Consider the following 19837-nt stretch of genomic DNA (forward strand, 5'->3'; position numbering starts at 1 on the left):
GGATGCACGAGCACCGACGGCGGCCTAAGGCAGGAGGGCGGGAGGAGAGGGGCAGGACGAGGAGGGCGGGAGAGGTCCTCCCACCCAGGGGCGGGCTCCAGCACCGCAGCGCCTCCGGGACCCGTGCCACCGGGACCCGCGCCTGCACAGTCGTGGAGACATGGCACCAGCCGGAGGCCCGCGGGCCAAGAAGGTGAGTGTCGCCCAGGCCTTCTTCCTTTCCTGGGGACTTCGAATCCCGCTTCAGCCAAACCCCTACCGCACCGGAGCTGGGCGGCCCAGAGCCTCAGTTTACCGGATCGAGAGTGGATTAGCATTCATGGAGCCCTTACTCAGCCCAGAGTATCTGCATTTCCTGGTATCCCCAGTATGGGCAGCGGCGCGGGGGGAGGGACTGAGGCCCCAAAGTCAGGAGATTGTGCCCAGAGTGATCGCATTCAGGGCAGAGGAGGGACCTGAGGTCAAGTTTTTGGACTCAGGGGACTCTCATTGTTCTTGCTCAAGGGAGCGCACGCAATAGCTCCTGAGGTTTACACACGGGTGTTCCTATCAGTTTCCCTTATGTTTTGTAAGCGCATCAACCAGTGCTGTGTGAAGCAAGGACAGCTTGCAGGTCACAGGGGTGGGTGTGGGAGTCCCCTCTGTTGCCTTCAGAAGGCAGTCCCATAGCCTGCCCTTCTCCCATGGCGACCAGATACCGGCTTCATTCCCACAGCCTTGAGGACTTGTTGTGGAAGTGAGGGATCCCAACCAACCAGAAAGGCATTAACTTGGAGGAGGGGCCTTCCAGGACCCACCTACCCCCAACAGCCCGCCTAGACGGAATTCAAAGTCTTGGGGGCAGTAGACATAGGAAATGCTAAGAAACTGGGAACAGAGGTGACCTGTGCTAGGTTCACAGTCCAGGTTCAATCACTTGCTAAGCTGTTAGTCAGACATTAACAGCTGTGTCCCACTAGCCGTGGGGCAAATGGCCTCCTCCGAGGATCAACAGTCTCATCCTGAGCCCCGAGGGTAAATCCAGAGGTTTCAGGGTTGATGTCTTCAAAAAAGGAATGCAAAGGAACCCCAGGCCCTCACCATCAGATCAGCAGGTGCACTGCCACTAATGAGCGTGAAAGAGAAGGCAGGACTGCTGTAGGTGAATTCACGTCCTCTGCGGTTGACTCTCCCGGTCCTTTTCACCTAAGCTGGCACTAGAATTAAATGAGGTGGCCGAGACAACAAGGAGGGATGGGCTACAGGCTGCTCCGGGTTCAAATTTCCATAAACTAGTCATTTTAGAATGACGGTGAAGAAAAATAGAGAATTTAAAATGTTGGGCAGGGACTCGGGAGGTGGTTCAGAAGTCAAAGGCCCTTGCTGCTCTTCCAGAGGACCTGAACTCACTTCCAGCACCATGTATAGTTAGACCCAGAAAGTGTCAATTGAGAAAAAAAAAAGTACCTATCCATAGCTCCTTAACTGCACAAAATAGGTATTTAGATTGGCCAGGAATCATGCTGCAATGTCTTCTGAAACACTCTTAGACATAATTTTAGCAGAATTGCTGCCTGAAGAACACAAGACCAACATTCCTACAATTGGAAATGGCTTTAAAAGGCAAAGCGGGTGTGTAGAGAGTCTGGTGTCTCTGGTCTGTTCCCCAGGGCATTTTGGACCGTCTGGACAGCGGGGAGCTTGTGGTTGGGGACGGCGGCTTTCTCTTCGCTCTGGAGAAGAGAGGGTTCGTGAAGGCAGGGCTGTGGACTCCAGAAGCAGTGGTGGAGCATCCAAGTGCAGGTGAGTGCCCACGTCACCCAGAAGTCTGTATGCAGGTGACAGCTTCAACACCGGCAGAGACAATCAAGGAATAACAGCAAGCATTTCCTAAGGACTGTTTCCCTTGCAAAATTACCAAGAGGTGGAGGCCATGGCAGTGTGTGGACTGAAGCACAGAGATAATTATCTTTCTGTCTCCCTCGCTTTCCTCCTCCTTTCTGTCTCTGTCTCTCTGTCTCTTTCTCCCCCCATCCCTCCCTTCCTCTCTCCCTCTCTGCACTCACATTTTCTTGAACAAGCATTGTTAATATATATTTTTTCACAGTTTATTCCTTGGAAAGTTTCCTTGTAGCTATTCAAGAGTTTTCTTAAGTTAGCAAAAATCGTTAATTGCTTTAGATTCATCCTGCTGAAGGTTGTGCACGGTAGAGAACACCCATGGCCATGGTGATAATGGCTGATGGCCATCACTAGCTTAATGGAGCAGACAGCCAGACGGTGGGGACCAGAGTGCAGAGAAAGGAATAACATCTCTTCATCTTCCTGACTTGGGGGGGGGGGGGGAATATAAATAAAAGAGTTGGAAGTAGAAACCATTGCAATTGGTTGGTGACGTCACAATGGTGCTTTAACTATACCTGGCTTTATTGATTTCCCTTGCTTTCCTAGTGTGTGTGTGTGTGTGTGTGTGTGTGTGTGGCAGGGAGGCAGGTAAGGCCAAAGAATAAGAAGGGAGATCAGGCCACACACTGGAAGTGTGGCTTGAATCTACCTGATTTCATTCAGGTATATATATTGCATGAGACAAAGTTGGAGTCCTTGCGTGGTTCCTCCCCAGACCAGCTGTGTGACCTTAGATGAGTCCCTTGACCTCTTTGAGAATCTGCTTCTTTGTCTGTCACGTGGGGCAGGACGTGGCCCAGCTGTGAGGACAGTTTACTCCCATGAGCTGCCCAGACATCCTTAGAGCCCTGAGGCCGTTAGTGTTATTTCCCCAGGTTGCCCATACACCTGCTTTCCATGAAGGACAGAATAGCTTTGCTTCTCTGGTGCCTCTTGGGAATTTTTCATTTTTTTTTTCTTACTTTTGGGAGATCTTTCAGCTAAACTGAATATATTAAATTAGCCGGGGGTGGGGGGTGATGGTGGGGAAGAGAAGTAGTGGAGGGGGAGTTTCTTTTCTTTCCTTTTCATTTTTTTTTTTTAGACAGGGTCTCAGACATCCTAGGCTGGCCTCAAGCTAGCTATGTAGCTGAGGCTCCCCCTGCCTCCACCTGAGTGCTAAGATTACAGGTGTGAGCTATCACATCTGCCTTACAGGATGCTGGAGATCAAACCCAGGACTTTATTCTTACTAAGGAAGCATTCTGCCAACTGAGCTACATTCCCAGCTCCAGGGAGGTGACTTTCCCAGAGGCTGGGGCAGAGGGGGCTGCCTATCACATGGCTCCTTCACACTTGCTGCTGAATCAGCCTGCTGCGGATGTCATACACAGGCCTGCAGGCCTGTGTGTGAGCTGCTTGACCCTTCCCACGCTGGTGATAAGAGGCCAGTGGCATCCTTCACACGTTGCTGTGTGAATAAACTCCAGACAAGGGATGAGGGGACACAGAGCTAGCCAGATTTTATTCTCTGCGTGCGACCCTCTTGGGGCCAGTCAGCAGGCCCCTGTGCGGTGATCCATGGTGCATGTTGCCCTGTCACAGGACTGACTTTATCAGTTCTGGGTTTGAAACTGGGTCTGGTGGGGAGGGAAGGAAGCAGGGGGGGTTGGGTGGGAGTGGGGGGAGCTGCTACCGAGAATGTAAGCATCTGGAGCTTGATTTTGTCATTGCGATTTCAATTGCTCGGCAGTTCGTCAGCTCCACACAGAATTCTTGAGAGCGGGAGCCAATGTCTTGCAGACGTTCACCTTTTCTGCCTCTGAGGACAACATGGATGACAAGGTAACTGGGGTGCAGGTAGGGAGCAGCTACAAAGGACAGAGGCTTCCCGCGGGAGGGGGTGGAACTGGGATCCTGTGTGTGTCTGCACTTCGCTGCCAGTTATGAACTCACCACTCCACACATACGTGTATGAAACAGAATGTCTTAGTTGGGGTTTTCATTGCTGTGAAGAGACACCACGACCTTGGCGACTCATAAAGTAAACATTTATTTGGGGCGGCTCTCTTACGGTTTCAGGGGTTCAGTCCACTATCACCATGATGGAGAACATGGCAGTGCGGAGGCAGATGTGGTGCTGGAGCTGAGAGTGTTCTGTCTTGGAGGCAACAGGAAGACAACCAACAGTCACACCCAGGGAAGCTTGAGCAAAAGAGACCTCAGAGCCCGCCCCCACAATGACACGCTTCCTCCAGACAAGGCCTCACCTCCTAATAGTGCCACTCCCTTTGAGGGAGGCATTTTCTTTCAAACCACCACACAGAACAATGTCAGTTTAGGTGGAAGCTGACAAGACCAGACAGAACAGGCTTTGGGAAGGGTGAGGCATCCCTTCAGAGGTGTTTTGTGGAGAAAGAACATTTGGCTGGATGATTTTTTTATCCCCTCATTCTGTATTCTTTTATTCCCGTACCTGTCTGGAGACAGGGAAGCCCTGGGGAACTTAGGACCTCTGTCCTACAAATGACAAAAATCAGGCTTGCTCCTCAACTTTTCTGTCTCCTGCCTGTGTGACTTCATGTAAGACCATTCCTGCATGGCACATTGGCTTTAGCTCTGAAAAAACATAATAATCAGTGCTGTGCTCAGACCTGCCAGGAGGAGCAGATGAGATGGAGAATGGGGAAACATTTGCAAAGCCAACTGTTAATGACAACTGACTATTATGGATGGTCATGTTCATTGGAGAAACCCACATTTAATGAGAACCAATATATGTTATGTTTATGGTTACATCCATGGACTGTTCTCTGCGCTAAATAGAAAGGTAATCATAGAAAGAGGTGTCTTAGTTAGGGTTTCTATTGCTGTGAAGAGACATCATGACCCCAGCAACTCTTATAAAGGAAACATTTAACTGAGGTGGCGGCTTACAGTTTCAGAGGTTTAGTCCATTATCATTCATGGCGGAGAGCATAGCTGTGTGCAGGCTACATGTTGATCAGAAGGCAACAGGAAGTCAACTGTCTCACTGAGCAAAGCTTAAGTAAAAAAAAAAAAAAAAGACCTCAAAGCCCGTCCCCACAGTGAAACACTTCATTCAACACGGCCACATCTCCCAATAGTGCCACTGCCTATGAGCTTATGGGAGCCAATTACATTCAAACTATCACAAGAGGCTTAGACCCTCTTCTGAAGAAGCTAATGATCTTTATGGGAGGGGAACGAACAAAGTTACTAAAATCCAATGTAGTAGAACTGAAAAATGGCTCGGCAAGTAAGAGCACTTGCTCTTCCAGAGGACCTGGGTTCAATTCCCAGTACCCACATGGCAACTCACAGCTGTCTATAGCCCTAACCCCTGGGGATCTGAGGCTCTCTTCTGGCCTCCAAGGGCATCAGGGACACACATGGTGCACAGACATACATGCAGGTAAAATACCTATACACATCATCATCATCATCACAATAGTAAAAGAATGCACCACTATAATTCACAATTAATCTAAACTTACATTTTAAAAATTCAGTGCGGATAATAACGATGATGGAAGTATAAAGTTACTGGTGGGGCTGGGGAGAAGGCTCCGTTAATAAAGTACTTGATGTATAAGCACAAAACCTGAGTTGGGATTCCCAGAACCCGTGTAAAAGCCAGGTACATTGACGCATATCTGTAACCCCATCACCAGGTTTGGGGGTGGACGGGGGTGGGGTGGGGAGGCAGGCGGATTCCCTGAAGCTTCTTGGCCAGACAATCTAGCTAAATCCGTGAGAATCAGACTCAATGAAAGACCCTGTGTCAAAAAATAACACGTACATGCACCTGCCCACCTCTGGCTCACACAGGAGTCACTGGTAACAGAGGAGATTATGCCCAACTCTTCTCCAATGGCCGTTTGCAGGGCTGACTTGCTCATTGTTCCGTCCGTCCGTGACTTGCTTTATTTTGCGTTTAAAACACCAGGCCCATATTTCTGCTCTTGCTCTCAGTGGGAAGACGTAAATGCAGCTGCCTGTGACCTCGCCAGGGAAGTGGCTGACGGAGGGGACGCTTTGGTGGCAGGCTGCCTCTGCCAGACATCACTGTACAAATACCACAAGGATGAAACCAGAATTAAAAACCTTTTTCGACTACAGTTAGAAGTTTTTGTCAGGAAAAATGTGGACTTCTTGATTGCAGAGGTAAGGCTGGTCTGAGAGGAACTGGACAGGGATGCTCTATGTCCTCATTTCTTCCCTGTGGACGGTCAGAGGTGGAGGTTGATACCCTGCATTCCAGGCAAGGCTTCGCCATCTTCACGCTGGGTTCTCTGTGAGGCAAGGGGCGGACCCACCGCATGCCTCAGTATGGGTTTTGCTTCCTGAGGTTTATGTGATTGTAGTAGCTGACTTGGGGGGCAGTGAGAAGAGAAAAAGAGGACAGTGGCTTAGGACGTATCCCCTCCCAAAGGAGAGACCAGGCTGGAAAGTGCTGGGGGGGCTGGGGGAGATTGGAGCCAGAGGGAGAGCAAAGCCTGGCAGGCAGATGGCTGCCCAGGTTCACCTGGACCTCACTAGCAAGACTCAGCACTGAGTAACTGTCTTCTCCATCCTGGCCTTTCTCACTGCCTCTCTGCTGTTCCTCAGCTTATCCCATGTACACGGCATTTAAAGAAAGGATTGATATATTAAGTCAGGTTTTTGTTATTGTTGTTGCTGGGACATATACCTGAGAAGATCAACTTAAGAAGAAACCACTTGGGTTCACGGTTTTGGGGGTCCTCGGCCAGCTGGCTCTGGTCACCTGGCTCCGTTCTAGGTCAGGAGTCATGACGGAGGGAGGGCAAGGCAGAGTGGGACATGGCAACCAGGAAAAGGAGGGGCAGCAGGAAGGAGCCAGAGACAAGATGGCCTTCAAAGGGACACCTCCAGGACCTACTTCCTCTCACCAGACCCCACCTCGTTCTATTTCCCAAAGATGCTATGAATCCATCCACATCTAAGTGGATTGATGAAGTCAGAGCCCTCGTGGTCCAATCCTGCTCAACGCCTGGCTCCACCAGCTAAGTGCCGAGCCTTCGTCACATGAACCTATTGAGGGACATTTCATATCTAAGCCAAACAATTGGTCACTGACTGGACATGAGAGTGACATGGACACTCTCTCCCTTTTCTTCCCCATTGTTCCTGCCTGGGATCAAGCCCTCCACTCAGGTCTTCTCCTCATCACTATGTCTGCTAGTTCAGACCAGCTCAAGGCTCAGGGCTGTCTGCTCCTCGATGCAGATTCCAGGAATACTGTCCAGCTGGGCAGGAACATGAGCCATGTTTTCAGAGCTTCCTTTGATTATCTTTTCATTCCTCAATGAGCTTGTGTAGAATTTCTTTCAATAGTGAAGAAAGAAACCATGCCTGGTGGGTGGCACACACCTTTATTCCCAGCACTCAGGAGGCAGAGGCAGGCAGGTCTCCAAGTTCGAGTCCAGCCTAATCTTCACAGCAAGTTCCAGGACAGCCAAGGATACATAGAAAAACCCTATCTTAAATATTAAAAAAAAGAGAGAGAGAGAGAGAGAGCGCGAGGAAACAAGAAACAGGGAGATTGCTGCTGGCTCTTGTCCAGTTAGTTTAGGTCACCCTTTTAATTGTGGCACCAAAGGGGAATTCTGGGAAGCACCCCTGCAAGGACACCCTGGCCACCATCAGCAAGGACACCCAGTAGCTCCATCTCTTGCTCTGTGCTTCAGTCTAACCTTCTGGGAACACCTTCCTACTTTCCTCTTCCAGCTTCATGGAGTGCCTGGGATACCTAACCAGAAATGATACAGAATCACTGTGAAGAATAATGCATGATAAACTATTATTTTTCAGAGCTAACCCCAGTTCCATAAAAGATGATGCTCAAATCAATAAGTAAAATGTTTATTCCTAGGTGGCTCTGTGGTGCAAGAATAACACATTGGACTTCCGGTGACAAAAATGTGTGTTCCTTCAAGATTTTTATTTTAAATATATAACTAAATTTTTGTTTTTGTTTTTGTTTTTGTTGTTGTTTTGTTTTTAGAGACAGGGTTTCTCTGTGTAGCGCTGGCTGTCCTGGTACTTGCTTTGTAGACCAGGCTGGTCTTGAACTCACAGAGATCCTCCTGCCTCTGCTTCCTGAATGCTGGGATTAAAGGCATGTGCCACCATTGCCTGTTTCAACACATATATACATATATTACATATTTAAACAACCTTTAGTGGTTTTTAATGGTTTTGATTTTTGTTTTACTAACAGTCACAACATCACCATATACTGACCCCCAAATAAAACTCCAGATAGTCTCATGGACGGAATTCAAATGTTTACTAGGAAAGCTGTTCTTTACACAATCTGTTAGGGATGCATTCCTCAGCAAGCTGCATCACATATTATAGATTGGTCGTTTTTATGAGTTTCCCAGCATTTGGGCTTTACCATTCAAAAGTCTACTTTCACTTGAGGCCAGTTTTAAAAAGTGCTGTCTCCTAGTATTTTGAGCATGTGGAAGAAGCTGTGTGGGCTGTGGAAGTCTTGAGGGAAGTGGGCAAACCTGTGGCTGTGACCATGTGCATCGGGCCGGAGGGGGACATGCATGACGTGACCCCTGGAGAATGCGCAGTCAAGCTGGCGCAGGCAGGTAAAGTGGACCTCGATGAGGCAGGCGGGCGGTGCACGGGCTGCTTATGAAATGCATTTGCTCAATATTGTCAGAGAAATAAAAGAACAAGAAGGAAATGGTCTTGTCTACAAATCCCAGGGTAGCTAATCTCTAAACCAGCTTCTAAGGTTGATTGGTTGGATGGTTGGTTGGTTGGTTGATTTGGAATGAGATTGAATCATTTCTAATCTATGTGGCCCAGGCTAGTGTTGAATTTGTGACCAGCCTGCTCTCTCAGACGCTGTAATGACAGGCATGCACCCCAGCCAGCTCAGCTTCTAACGGTCATGAACAGAACGAACAAATGAATCCACCGTAAATTGTAATTGTTCTTTATTGCCTTGCACAGGGGCAAACATCATTGGGGTCAACTGCCGATTCGGACCCTGGACCAGCCTGCAGACCATGAAGCTCATGAAGGAGGGGCTAAGGGATTCGGGGCTGCCAGCTCACCTGATGGTGCAATGCCTGGGCTTCCACACACCTGACTGTGGCAAAGGAGGGTTTGTGGACCTCCCAGAATATCCCTTTGGTAAGCTCAGGTGCATGTAAAGTCCCTTATGGTTTGGATTGGTTTTCAAAAAGACAGGGTTTCTCTGTGTAGAACTTGCTCTGTAGTTCCCAGACTGGCCTTGAACTCATAGAGAACTTCCTGCCTCTGCCTCTCCAATGCTGGGATTAAACTCGTGTGTCACCACCACCTGGCCCTTATGTTTCTTACTGTGACTAAATTGATACAGTTTTATAAGGCCATATAAGAAAAAGAAAATCCTTCAGTGCTAACCAAACAGAAGTCACCTAAAGGGTGCATAATCTTTCCAGCACTATATTGTTTTTTTTTTAAAACTGGGGTGCGGGTGGGGTGGAGGAAAAGGCCAACCAGCCGAGAATCTGTCATTTGAAAATGGGAGCTGCATTGGTCACTTTTCCGGTTGTTTTCGCCAAATATCTGATGAGAAGGAACTTCGGGGAAGATCAGAGTCAAGGGCAGGCAGTCAGTCCATCTCGATAGGAAGGCTTGGCCACAGGAACATGCGGTAGATGGTCACGTGACCTCCACAGTCAGGAAACCAAATGAAGACAGGACGCCAAGGTGCCAATCAAACCTCAAGGCCCGCCTCCAGGGAAAGTTGCGCAACATTTCCAAATAGTCCACCGCTGGGGACCAAGTATTCAAACAAACATATGAGCCTATGCGGCACATTTCGCTCTCAAACCACAGCAGAGTGATAACAGAAACCACTGTATTACAGGCCTGGAGCCCAGAGTTGCGACCCGATGGGATATTCAAAAATACGCCAGAGAGGCCTACAACCTGGGCGTCAGGTACATCGGCGGCTGCTGCGGATTCGAGCCCTACCACATCAGGGCGATTGCTGAGGAACTGGCCCCGGAAAGGGGTTTTTTGCCTCCGGCTTCAGAGAAACACGGCAGCTGGGGCAGTGGTTTGGACATGCACACCAAACCCTGGATCAGAGCAAGGTGGGGTTGCCGTTCATTGCACTCCTGATTCCTCCCTGTCCTCTTCTATGTATTGCTGTAAACATGATGCGTGCACAAGGCAAAGGAACCCACACAGTGCAAGCCGCCCCTGCCCCCTTCCCAGGGACTCCTGGTCTACTCAGGCTACTGTAACAAAACACCATCAACTGCCTGGCTTATAAACAACAGAAATGTAGGCATGGCATCCTGTACCTCAACCAAAGCACTCACAACACAAAGGCATGCAGATTTCCTGTGAGTGCCAGGCCAGCCTGGCCTTTACATGGCAAGCTCCAGGCCAGCCTCAGCTACGGAATGAGATCCTATCTCAAAACCAACCAACCAACCAACCAGAAATGTGTTTCTCATAGAGTTCTGAAGTCCAGAATCAAGCTGCCAGTGATGCAGTGTGTGGTGAAGGTCCACTTTCTCAAAGACAGTGGCTTTTGCTGGGGGCTCTGTAATGAGTCTTTCCCTGTCCTGCCAGCCAGCTCCCAAATAATGACACGGAGACTGACTATAAATTGTGAAAGCTCGGCCTTAGCTTAGGCTTGTCCCACTAGCTCTTATGACTTAAATTAACCCATTTATATTAATCTATGCTTTACCTTGTGGCTTTTTACCTTTCTTTCATTCTGTATGTCTGACTCCTTCCATGTCTCTCTCGTTGGCATCTCCCTGCGTGCCTAGATTCATCTTCTACTTCCTCTCTCTGCCGGGAAGTCTCATCTATACCTCTTACCTAGCTTTTGGCCATTTAGCTCTTTATTAAACCAATCACAGCAATACATTTTCATACAGTGTACAAATATCCCACAACAGGACTCTCATAATACAATGGTCAAGGCAAGCTCTCTGGAGCGTCTTTGATAAGGCCACTAATGGAATTAACTAGGGTTCCACCCTTGTGACTCAATTATACCCCCCCCAAAGACCCAACTCTTGTGATTATATGGATTAGGTTTCAAAATACATTTTTAGTGGATACAAAAATTACACATATTTATGGGTGCCACATGATGTTTCCTCACATGTACACATTGGGTAATGTCCAAGTGAGGGTAAAAACCAAAACCGTGCCTATCTCCTCCAGTAGTTACCATTTCTTTGTGGTAAAAATATTCAAACCCCTTTCTTCTAGCTCCTTTGAGATATATACAGTACAGTAGTGCTCTCTGTATTCACCCTACTATATAGCTACCTATGTCTTAATCCATCAGTATGAAGTACACTCTATAAAGTAAGAATAGATTCTTTCCTGTTTCTCTCTACTCTCCTTCTCTCTTCTACTTTTTGGTCTATCTCCTTGCACCGTGTGTGTGTGTGTGTGTGTGTGTGTGTGTGTGTGTGTGTGTATGTGTGTGTAGGAATTATTCTGAACAACCTCAGGTGCTATCCACCTTGGTTTTTTGACATAGTGTTTCTCACTAGCGCCTGGAGTTTGCCAATTAGATTAGGCTGGCTGGCTTGCGGGCCCCACCCATGTCTGCCTCCCAGCACCAAGATTACAAATGCACACCACTAGACCTGGCTTTTTGTGTGGGTGCTAAGACTTGAACTTGGGTCCTCATGCTTGCCTGGCACACACTTTTCTGACTGAGTGATTTTCCTGGCCCCATCCTTCGGCTGCCTCAAGTTATACTATTAACATTTTTAACCACTATGTTCTATTCTGTGATCATAATTAAGTCTTCCAGGCTTTGTCTACAGGTTGCTTCTAAAATATAAAGCCGGAGAATGGTATTTACAATATTGTTACAGTTGTCATTCAAGCAGCGGGACTCATGACAAATCATCAGACGTTTTCTGTCCTATCTCTTAACCCTGCTTGATGAGTAAATTCCTTTCTTTGTAGGTACAAAGGGAACACACTGACATGCCCCAAGATTGCATTCTTAGGGAACAGGAAGTCTCATTATCACTTTAAATTGAGACATGGTCTCAACTTAACAATTAAGAGTTCAGTTCCACACAGAATCAAGACTCAGAACACATTTTAAACTTAAAACTTCTTTTGTCTGGCAAAGCCTCCCAAAGGAAGGAGCGAGCAGAGAGATGGCTCAGAGGTTAAGGGCACTGGCTGCTCTTAAGAGGCCCTGAGTTCAATTCCCAGCACCCACATGGTGGCTCACAGCCATCTATAATGGGATCTAACACCCTCTTCTGGTGTGCCTAAAAACAGAGCACTCATATATGTATCATACATGGAGTAAAAAGAAAACAGACAGGAAAGGAAATCTTCTCATCACTGGGTTGTCACCCTATTAGAGGCAACCCTCTCGAGCCTGGCAGATCTCTAGCACAAGCATGGGACAGGTTCTTCAGTCTTCCCTGCAAACTCTGGTCTGCTCCCACACCTCTAGCGTTCTCTTGGACTGCTACCTCCCCTCAGCTTCCTGCTTTCCCAGCAGGTCACCCCAGAGATGCCCTGTTTGGGGTCCCATTGTCCTTCAGGTGGTTCTCGGGGTCAGGCCCATGCTCTCGCTCTCATGCACAGACTCAGAGTGTGGCCTGACCCTTTGTTCTTTGGTGATTCTGAGTTTCCAGTGTGGTGTCTTGTGGGTGTGACAGGCCATCTTTTGAGACTTCCGGGGAGTGACCCTGGGAGGGGTCCCCTGTCATGTCCCATCTCTTGGTGCCTTCACACTTCCATTTCAATGTCCCACTGTGCAACAGTCTCCTCAGAACACAGCGCTCTGCTGGAACCACAGGGAAGAGCAACGTTCCCACTTTTGCAAACCTTGAGCCACTTGAAGGCGACTGCTCCAAGCATCAGGGTCTGGTGGATTCTCCCCTCTTACATTTCATCACTCGTCCAAATTCTCACCAGATGTAAACTGGCTTCATGATTGGACTGGCATTCTTTGTGTAACATCTGGCTTTCTAGTTAATTTCTAATTAACTTCCTCTTTCATTGTTGAAAGAAAAATCACAGGCCTCCTCCATCTTCTCTGAGTTCTTCCTGATTCTAAATTATACTATATGTTACCATCGTTTTATTGTTAAAGATGTTTCGCTCAGGGATCCATGAACCTTGCTCTGTCTTCCGATGTGTCTGTATATTCTTTCTTGCCATATCAATACAACGCCATCTCCTTTACATTTCCTAGAAGTTGGTCATGACACTTCCTCTTCCTACACAGCTCTATCACTGTCTGTCTATACAGACCTCCAGGTCTCTATGGTTGGTACTGGGATTAAGGGCGTGTGTCACCATGCTTGGTTCTGTTCCCTAGTGTGGCCTTGAACACACAGAGATCCTGCCTTCTAAGGGATTAAGGGCATGTGCTGCCTGACTTCTTTGTTTACTTAAAATGGCTGACCTTTCCCCCCTGATCTCCAGGCAAGCTTTATTTATTAACCCACAAATAAAATATCACCACATTTAAGCACAAATAAAATATCACCACACACATGTACACATATATACCACACTTAAGAGTTGTGAGAAAGCCACTGGTGTGAATATAGAGAATTCTTCTGACTATATGTTGAAACAAAAGTTCTGCTTTAGTCTGATCTCTCGCTCTCTCCCTCTCTCTTTCTCTCTCCCTTCCTCCCCCTCTTCCTCTCTAACACGCGTGCGCGCGCGCGCGCACACACACACACACACACACACACATACACACACACCATACAGAATTTATAAAGTGAGTATGGATCTTTTCCTTAACGGTGCATATCTTCCAAACCCAGGGCTAGACGGGAATACTGGGAGAATCTGCTGCCAGCTTCAGGCAGACCTTTCTGTCCTTCGCTGTCGAAGCCAGATGCGTAAGAAGCAAGGAAAGAAAACTCTGAAATGACGGAACAGAAAGAAATGGCCTCAAGCCCTGACTTCCATGCTGCTGTCCTCAGCCTGCCCTGTTCTTCCAGCTGCTGTGCATCGGTGAGCTACTGTCCCTTCAGTTCAAGCAACACATCCCTCCTGAGCATGCTCACCAGATGCTGTGGGGATGTGGAGACACCGGGACCTGTCCTCCCTCCCCAAGTACTCTCTGACTAATAATGCCACAGTGCACCCATATGAAGGTCATCAGGCATGACCAGAGTTGGCTCTCAGAGTGGATCTGACATTCTTAAATCATCAGAAGCCAGCAAGAAGCTATCTTAGTGAATAATTCAGATGTCGAAGCTAGATGCTTGAGGAAGCGGGAGCAGGGCTCTGAACTAGCAATCGGCATGCTTTTCTCAAGTGATTTCTATTGTAGCTACAAACACATCTCAGTAGAAGATATGTCAAAAGTGTGAGTGATGGCAGGATTATTAAAATCTCAGCACTTTGCTTTCAAAGAGGATTTTTGCTTTAAGGTCTTAGAGTTTGTAAGTGTATCTTTATAACCACACACAGTCAGATTATAAGCTACTGAAGCTCAGGACCATATCACATGCTGCTTACATTCTTCTTTATTTAGCATTATGCGTAACATAATCACCAATGCTCAATGAAATGCTTGTTGATTAAGTCAAACAGCCGAACCCTGCAAGACCTTTTCAGAAGTCAGAGTTCAAGTCCATCTTGTTGTAATACTTTCTTGATTCACGGTTGTGTTGTACACTGACAGTGTGCCCACTTTTCTCTTTTTTTGCAACAATGTAGCCATGTGTGACAATTAATAAAATCACAAATTATTTTCCTTGTATAGAATTTGAGTGTCTTAAACTTCATAGGCATTCTTTGGAATAATGATAACAAATATCTGTTCCTAGCTTTGTCCTCTACTCTCGTGGCTACATAGTCGCAGAGTTAAAACTGGGATGGTTTCATTGTTAACACAGCAGTTTACAGGTGAGGAAACAGGCCTGATGAGTACTTGCACTTGCCAAGGTCACACATGTGGGAGTGACGTGACATTTGAGCCCACGTGCTGTCGATCTGGAACCCTCAACCACTGCTCTGCACGCACACGGCCATTGCTTTTATTTTTTTATAATGACTGAATCGAGGCATTAGTATTTCCACTTCCTTATATGTTTAACATGTCTTTGTTTGAAGCCTGCAAATCCCTCTCTTTCAGAGCCTCACAAAACGTAAAGCCTGGAGTTTAAGGTCATTTTTATCCACTTTCTTACGACTGAATCAACCTTTCAGCCCAGATATGGTTGTTTCTGTGATGCTAACAACCTGGGATTCATTCACCGTTCCCACTTAGCAGAATGCCATCTGATGTAGTTAGAGAGTGATATATCTCTAATCACATCCAGGCCTTTGGAGACCTTGAGGGTGACCAACCTAAGTGATCAAATGCCCAACCAACTCTCTTTGCAAACCTCTCCAGCCAGTACCCATTCACTGGAGCCTCGCCACTTCTCAAGGTCACCTACTTCTGAGGATATGTCTCATTCTTAGGAAGCGCCTCCATCGTAACCAGAAGCCTGCTCTCTACAACCTTCACTAGGTCCAAACACTAGGCTTTGAGTTTCCCTAGAACAACTGTCTTTTCCACTTGCTAATTCTTCCAACTTAAAAGTAGCTGTCAGGAGGCATGAGAAGATGGCTCAGGGGTTGAAAGTAGGCACTGCTTTGGCAGAAGACCTTAGTTTGGTTCCCAGCGCCCACGTGGAGGCTCACGGTTGCCTGTTGATCCAGTTTCAGGGGATCTTATGCTCTCTTCTTGCCTCTTCAAGCTCTTGCACACACATGGTATACAAAAACTCACTCAGGCTCACAAGCATGCACTAAATAGATGATGGATAGATAGATAATAGATAGATAGATAGATAGATAGATAGATAGATAGATAGATAGATAGATAGATAGATAGATGATAGATAGAAGATAGATATATGATAGATAGATAGATAGATAGATAGATAGATAGATGATAGATAGATAGATAGATAGATAGATAGATAGATAGATAGATAGATAGATAGATCCTCTTTCTCAATAATTTTTTAAGATAGCTGTTATGTTTCCCTGGGCCTCCTTTTCCTCATATCCTTTAAACCAAAAGCTTTCAAGACATCATTTGTCCTGTCCCATCTGTGTGACAGTCACTTAACTTTTCTGTCAATGTCCTCTTCTGTGACATGAAGGGGGCAATGGAAGCATTTTCACTGAGGTGCTTTGGGGACTACATGAGATAATAGGGTGCTTAAAACAGTGACTGCCGTGTGCTAGGCACGCTCTGCCCGTTACACAGTGCCTGTGTAAGCAGGTTGGCAGTCTCCTCGTCCTCCTGCTGGCTCACCCTGGACCAAAGCTTCACCTGTGTTAGCGACTGAGATCGAACCTGCACTCCAGCGGGACTTCCCACCCTGTAGCCACTCGCTGAATATGTTGAAGTCATGTGGAGAGGGAAGTGTGTGGCACTGTGAGAAGGGCGAGAGTGGAGAGGCCATGCTGGGGGTGGGGGGCGGGGGAGGACAGGCTGTCCCTTCCGGTGTCTCCACAGCCCTTTCATCTAGTTCTGTGGCATTCAGTACAGAAACGACATAACAAGTTCAAAAAAGAAGTGACATAGGGTAGATGGTAAAGACGCGTTTTTAAATCTAGATCCATCAACCTATAAAACAGGAAAATCAGCTGAGACTCAAATTAACAAAGACTAGCTCATTTAGACCTGAAGAAAGCGTTAGGGCTGTTCATCAGCTTTTCAGATTGACAGTTGCAAAAAAATGGAAGTAAAGTGTTTTGTTCAGAATGTGGGCACAGGAATGCCACGGCTAGAAGGATGTGAACAGGGACAATCCTGAGGACCAGGAGTTGAAGATGTTCAGAAGTAACAAGACCTGAGGAAGGGGAGGCACAGAGACTGAGCTGAGCAACCCGGGCCATGTGCTCCCTTAACGAAACGGTGCACAGCCAGTGGAAACTGGGTCAAGAAGACTGTTGGATAACCTGGTTGTGTGTGTTGTTTTGCTTTGCTGATGTGTAGTTGGAACATTATTGATAGGACAAAAGTCATCTCATGTCATTAAACATGAAGGTCTCACTTTGGGTGTAGAGGTTCAGCGGCCTTGCCTAAGATGTTGGTGTCACTAAAGTTCATAAAGCTCCCAACAGACAAACAGGTACACCATTAAAGTTAGGGTCCATGTGCTCTGGATTGAACACACAGCTTTGCACATGCTCACCAGGCAGCCTTCCACTGAGCTACACCTCCAAGCCACAAATCAAAGTGACAAAAAAAAAAAAAAAGTTTTGAGACAGAGCCGCATTGTGTGGTCCAGGCCAACCCTGAATTACTGATTCTTCTGCTTCAACTTCCCAAGTACTGAGATTCCAGATGTGTGGGAACACACCTGGCTGCGAACATTTCTAAAGGATTAATTTCCTATGTGGAAAGACTGAAAAACCTATATAGTGATTGGATCACAGTTTAAATGACAATAGAACATATTAAGAGAAAGAATTTCAACTCCATTAAAAACAAAACCAAAAACTATCCCCCTAAACACAGCCAGGAACTTACCATAGCACCACTGTGTTCTGGCAGTACTAGACAACACAGTAGATCATTCAAAATATCAGAAAAGTAAAGATGAAAACGTTGTTCAGGCTGTACTTTCTGATACTTTTGGATAGTCTTTGTGACTATCTAAAAGGCTATTATAGGCCATAAAAGAATCCAGTAATGACGATTAAATTTCTCTACACAAAAGTCATTGCTTTTCTATATATACTTGAGAACTCTTTTGAAAGTATAGTGGAAAGTATTTATTCCACGTTTTAGCAAAACAATCAACTATCTAGGGACAAAATCGACATGAACTGTGCAAGAGCTATTGAAGGGGATGCTGCTGTGGGATGCATAAGAGTGAGGCTTCAGGTAATGCATGCACCTGCTCAAAGGAAAGTGTCCAGGTGCTCTGAACTGATGAACTACTGGCACAGGACCTCAGGGAAAAATACCATCAGAACTGAGGAGAAAGAGGCATGCAAACTGTCGTGGGTGTATGGGGCAAAGCTGTGGAGCTCAAGGTAAAATTAGAAACAGAAAGGTTGTTAGGCAGGTGGCATTGCCAGACAACCACTGTCTAATAATAACACTAATAATAATAACAACAGAATAATTAAAGCCAGGGGTGTGGGCCTGAGGAGATGGCTCAGTAGTTAAGAGCACCCGTCGCTCTTCCAGAAGACCTTGGGTTCAATTCCTGGCACCCGCATGGATGTTCACAACCATCTCTAAGTCCATTTCCAGGGGATCTGATGCCCTCTTCCGGCCTCTTTGAGCACCCGGCATAGACCTGCATACACATAAAACATGCATACATGTAAAATAAAAAGAATAAAATCAAATTAAAAATACACAGGCTATCTGTGTTAAAAAGCAGTGGTCTCTACAATGGGGCATTTCAAATCAGCATTAGTTAAAAATGGGGACCAGTGACCAACCATCCAGTGCACGCATTCTCTCTCTCTCTCTCTCTCTCTCTCTCTCTCTCTCTCTCTCTCTCTCTCTCTTTTAAAGCTGATCAAAGTTTTGACCAAAATTCCACAAAAGAAAGAAAGCAGACTGTTACATAAAATTTTTAACGGTGTGTATACACACAAATACCCTGGTTAGGGGGTGGTAAAGGTGAGTGGGAAGAGAGTGCAGTGGGCATCAGTAAGCACTCCTCCAGGAAGGGTATCCTGAGGTACTTTAGCCCAACCTTTTCCCCGCTCAGGCACACATTACGAGGGAGGTGCAGCAATATTCAGGACCCCCCCCCCATTCTGTTTTATTTGGCTGAACAAGGAGATATCAGAGGGAGCTGTACGAAGCTGGGACCCAGACAAAGCCCTTAGGTCAGCACTCATGGTGTCACTGTCCCTGTTGATGGCCACTGCTCCGGGTACAGCAGAAGACACTGTCCCCCGATGCTTGGGGGGCACAACACACAGGGAAGAGATGGCTTCAGGCTGGGAGCTCCATCGGCAATCATTGGCCCAGCACACGGGCCGTTTCTGAGGAGTTACACACAGTCCCTAACAGAGCCTGGGGAGCCCAACGTGACTTCCCTTCCCAGGTAGCAGGCTCTCTCCCCTCCATCAGCTTCTGGGGATCAGCTCTCTCCACTTGTGTCCCACATGACCCGACACTCAACCGTCAGAACCATTAAAGGTTTTCAAACAAAACAAAACCAATACCTCTTGATGCATTATTTCTATGGATATTCCATCAAAAGCAATGATGAAATCATCTTTCCCTCAGACATGCCCTCATTGGAGGTCTGAACAAGGGCTTACTTGATGTCTTTTTGGTGCCAGAGAGACAGCAGGCGACAGTGTGTATAGACAGAAGCATCTGAGTGCTAACACCATGCTGCAAACATTGGCATATGTTTACTAGACTCCTGGAGACTTTCCTGGATTTACAAATTAGAAAATAGATTACCTTAATCCACTAAACACGGGAAAAGATAAGCAACACATTCCAGATGAGGGAAACGTACAGCAAAGCAGTGAGGTGTCTTTTTTTCCACCTGTGTTGACAAGACCAAGAAGCTAATGATGCTTTATATTGATGAAGATTCAGGTCACTGGCGCCCCTATACATACACACTATGTAGAAATGTAAAAATATTGTAAACTATTTGGAAAACAGTTTGCCTGTATCTACCAAAATTTCAAGTTACACATCCTTGTATGAGTGATTTCCTTACTAGGGTGTAACATGTATTTTCATGTGTCCAAAGGTGCATGTCTGGAAACCACCTAAATATCCAACAATAAGTTAGTGACTTCTCAGACATTTATGTATATTAAAGTACAGAGTCATTGAAAAGGATACATTAAGGCTGGTGAGATGGCTCAGCCGCAGGAAAAGGTACTTACCACCACGCCTGATGACCTGAGTTCGATACCCCTAGTGCCCTCATGATGATACAAG

At 46.7% G+C, this 19837-nt stretch overlaps 1 protein-coding gene across 1 annotated transcript; it reads left to right on the forward strand.

The window, feature by feature from the left end:
* Nucleotides 1–42: 42 nt before the first annotated feature.
* Nucleotides 43–14655, forward strand: Bhmt2 (betaine--homocysteine S-methyltransferase 2). Its single transcript, XM_052743561.1, has 8 exons — nucleotides 43–193; nucleotides 1650–1782; nucleotides 3617–3708; nucleotides 5860–6051; nucleotides 8363–8510; nucleotides 8881–9063; nucleotides 9785–10013; nucleotides 13710–14655. The coding sequence occupies exons 1-8, from the start codon at nucleotides 161–163 to the stop codon at nucleotides 13789–13791; spliced, it is 1092 nt and encodes a 363-aa protein (XP_052599521.1). The 5' UTR covers nucleotides 43–160; the 3' UTR covers nucleotides 13792–14655.
* Nucleotides 14656–19837: the final 5182 nt, after the last annotated feature.

The sequence above is a fragment of the Peromyscus californicus genome, unplaced genomic scaffold (genome assembly GCF_007827085.1).
Source record: "Peromyscus californicus insignis strain IS unplaced genomic scaffold, ASM782708v3 Scaffold_18__1_contigs__length_77618521, whole genome shotgun sequence".
In the NCBI taxonomy this organism is placed as follows: domain Eukaryota; kingdom Metazoa; phylum Chordata; class Mammalia; order Rodentia; family Cricetidae; genus Peromyscus; species Peromyscus californicus.

Bases quoted from the DNA above. Each gene is read 5' to 3' on its own strand.
- Bhmt2 (XM_052743561.1), top strand. From the start codon at position 161: ATGGCACCAGCCGGAGGCCCGCGGGCCAAGAAG. The intron at 194-1,649 runs GTGAGTGTCGCC...TCTGTTCCCCAG, and splicing joins GAGGCCCGCGGGCCAAGAAG to GGCATTTTGGACCGTCTGGA. The intron at 10,014-13,709 runs GTGGGGTTGCCG...TTCCAAACCCAG, and splicing joins AAACCCTGGATCAGAGCAAG to GGCTAGACGGGAATACTGGG.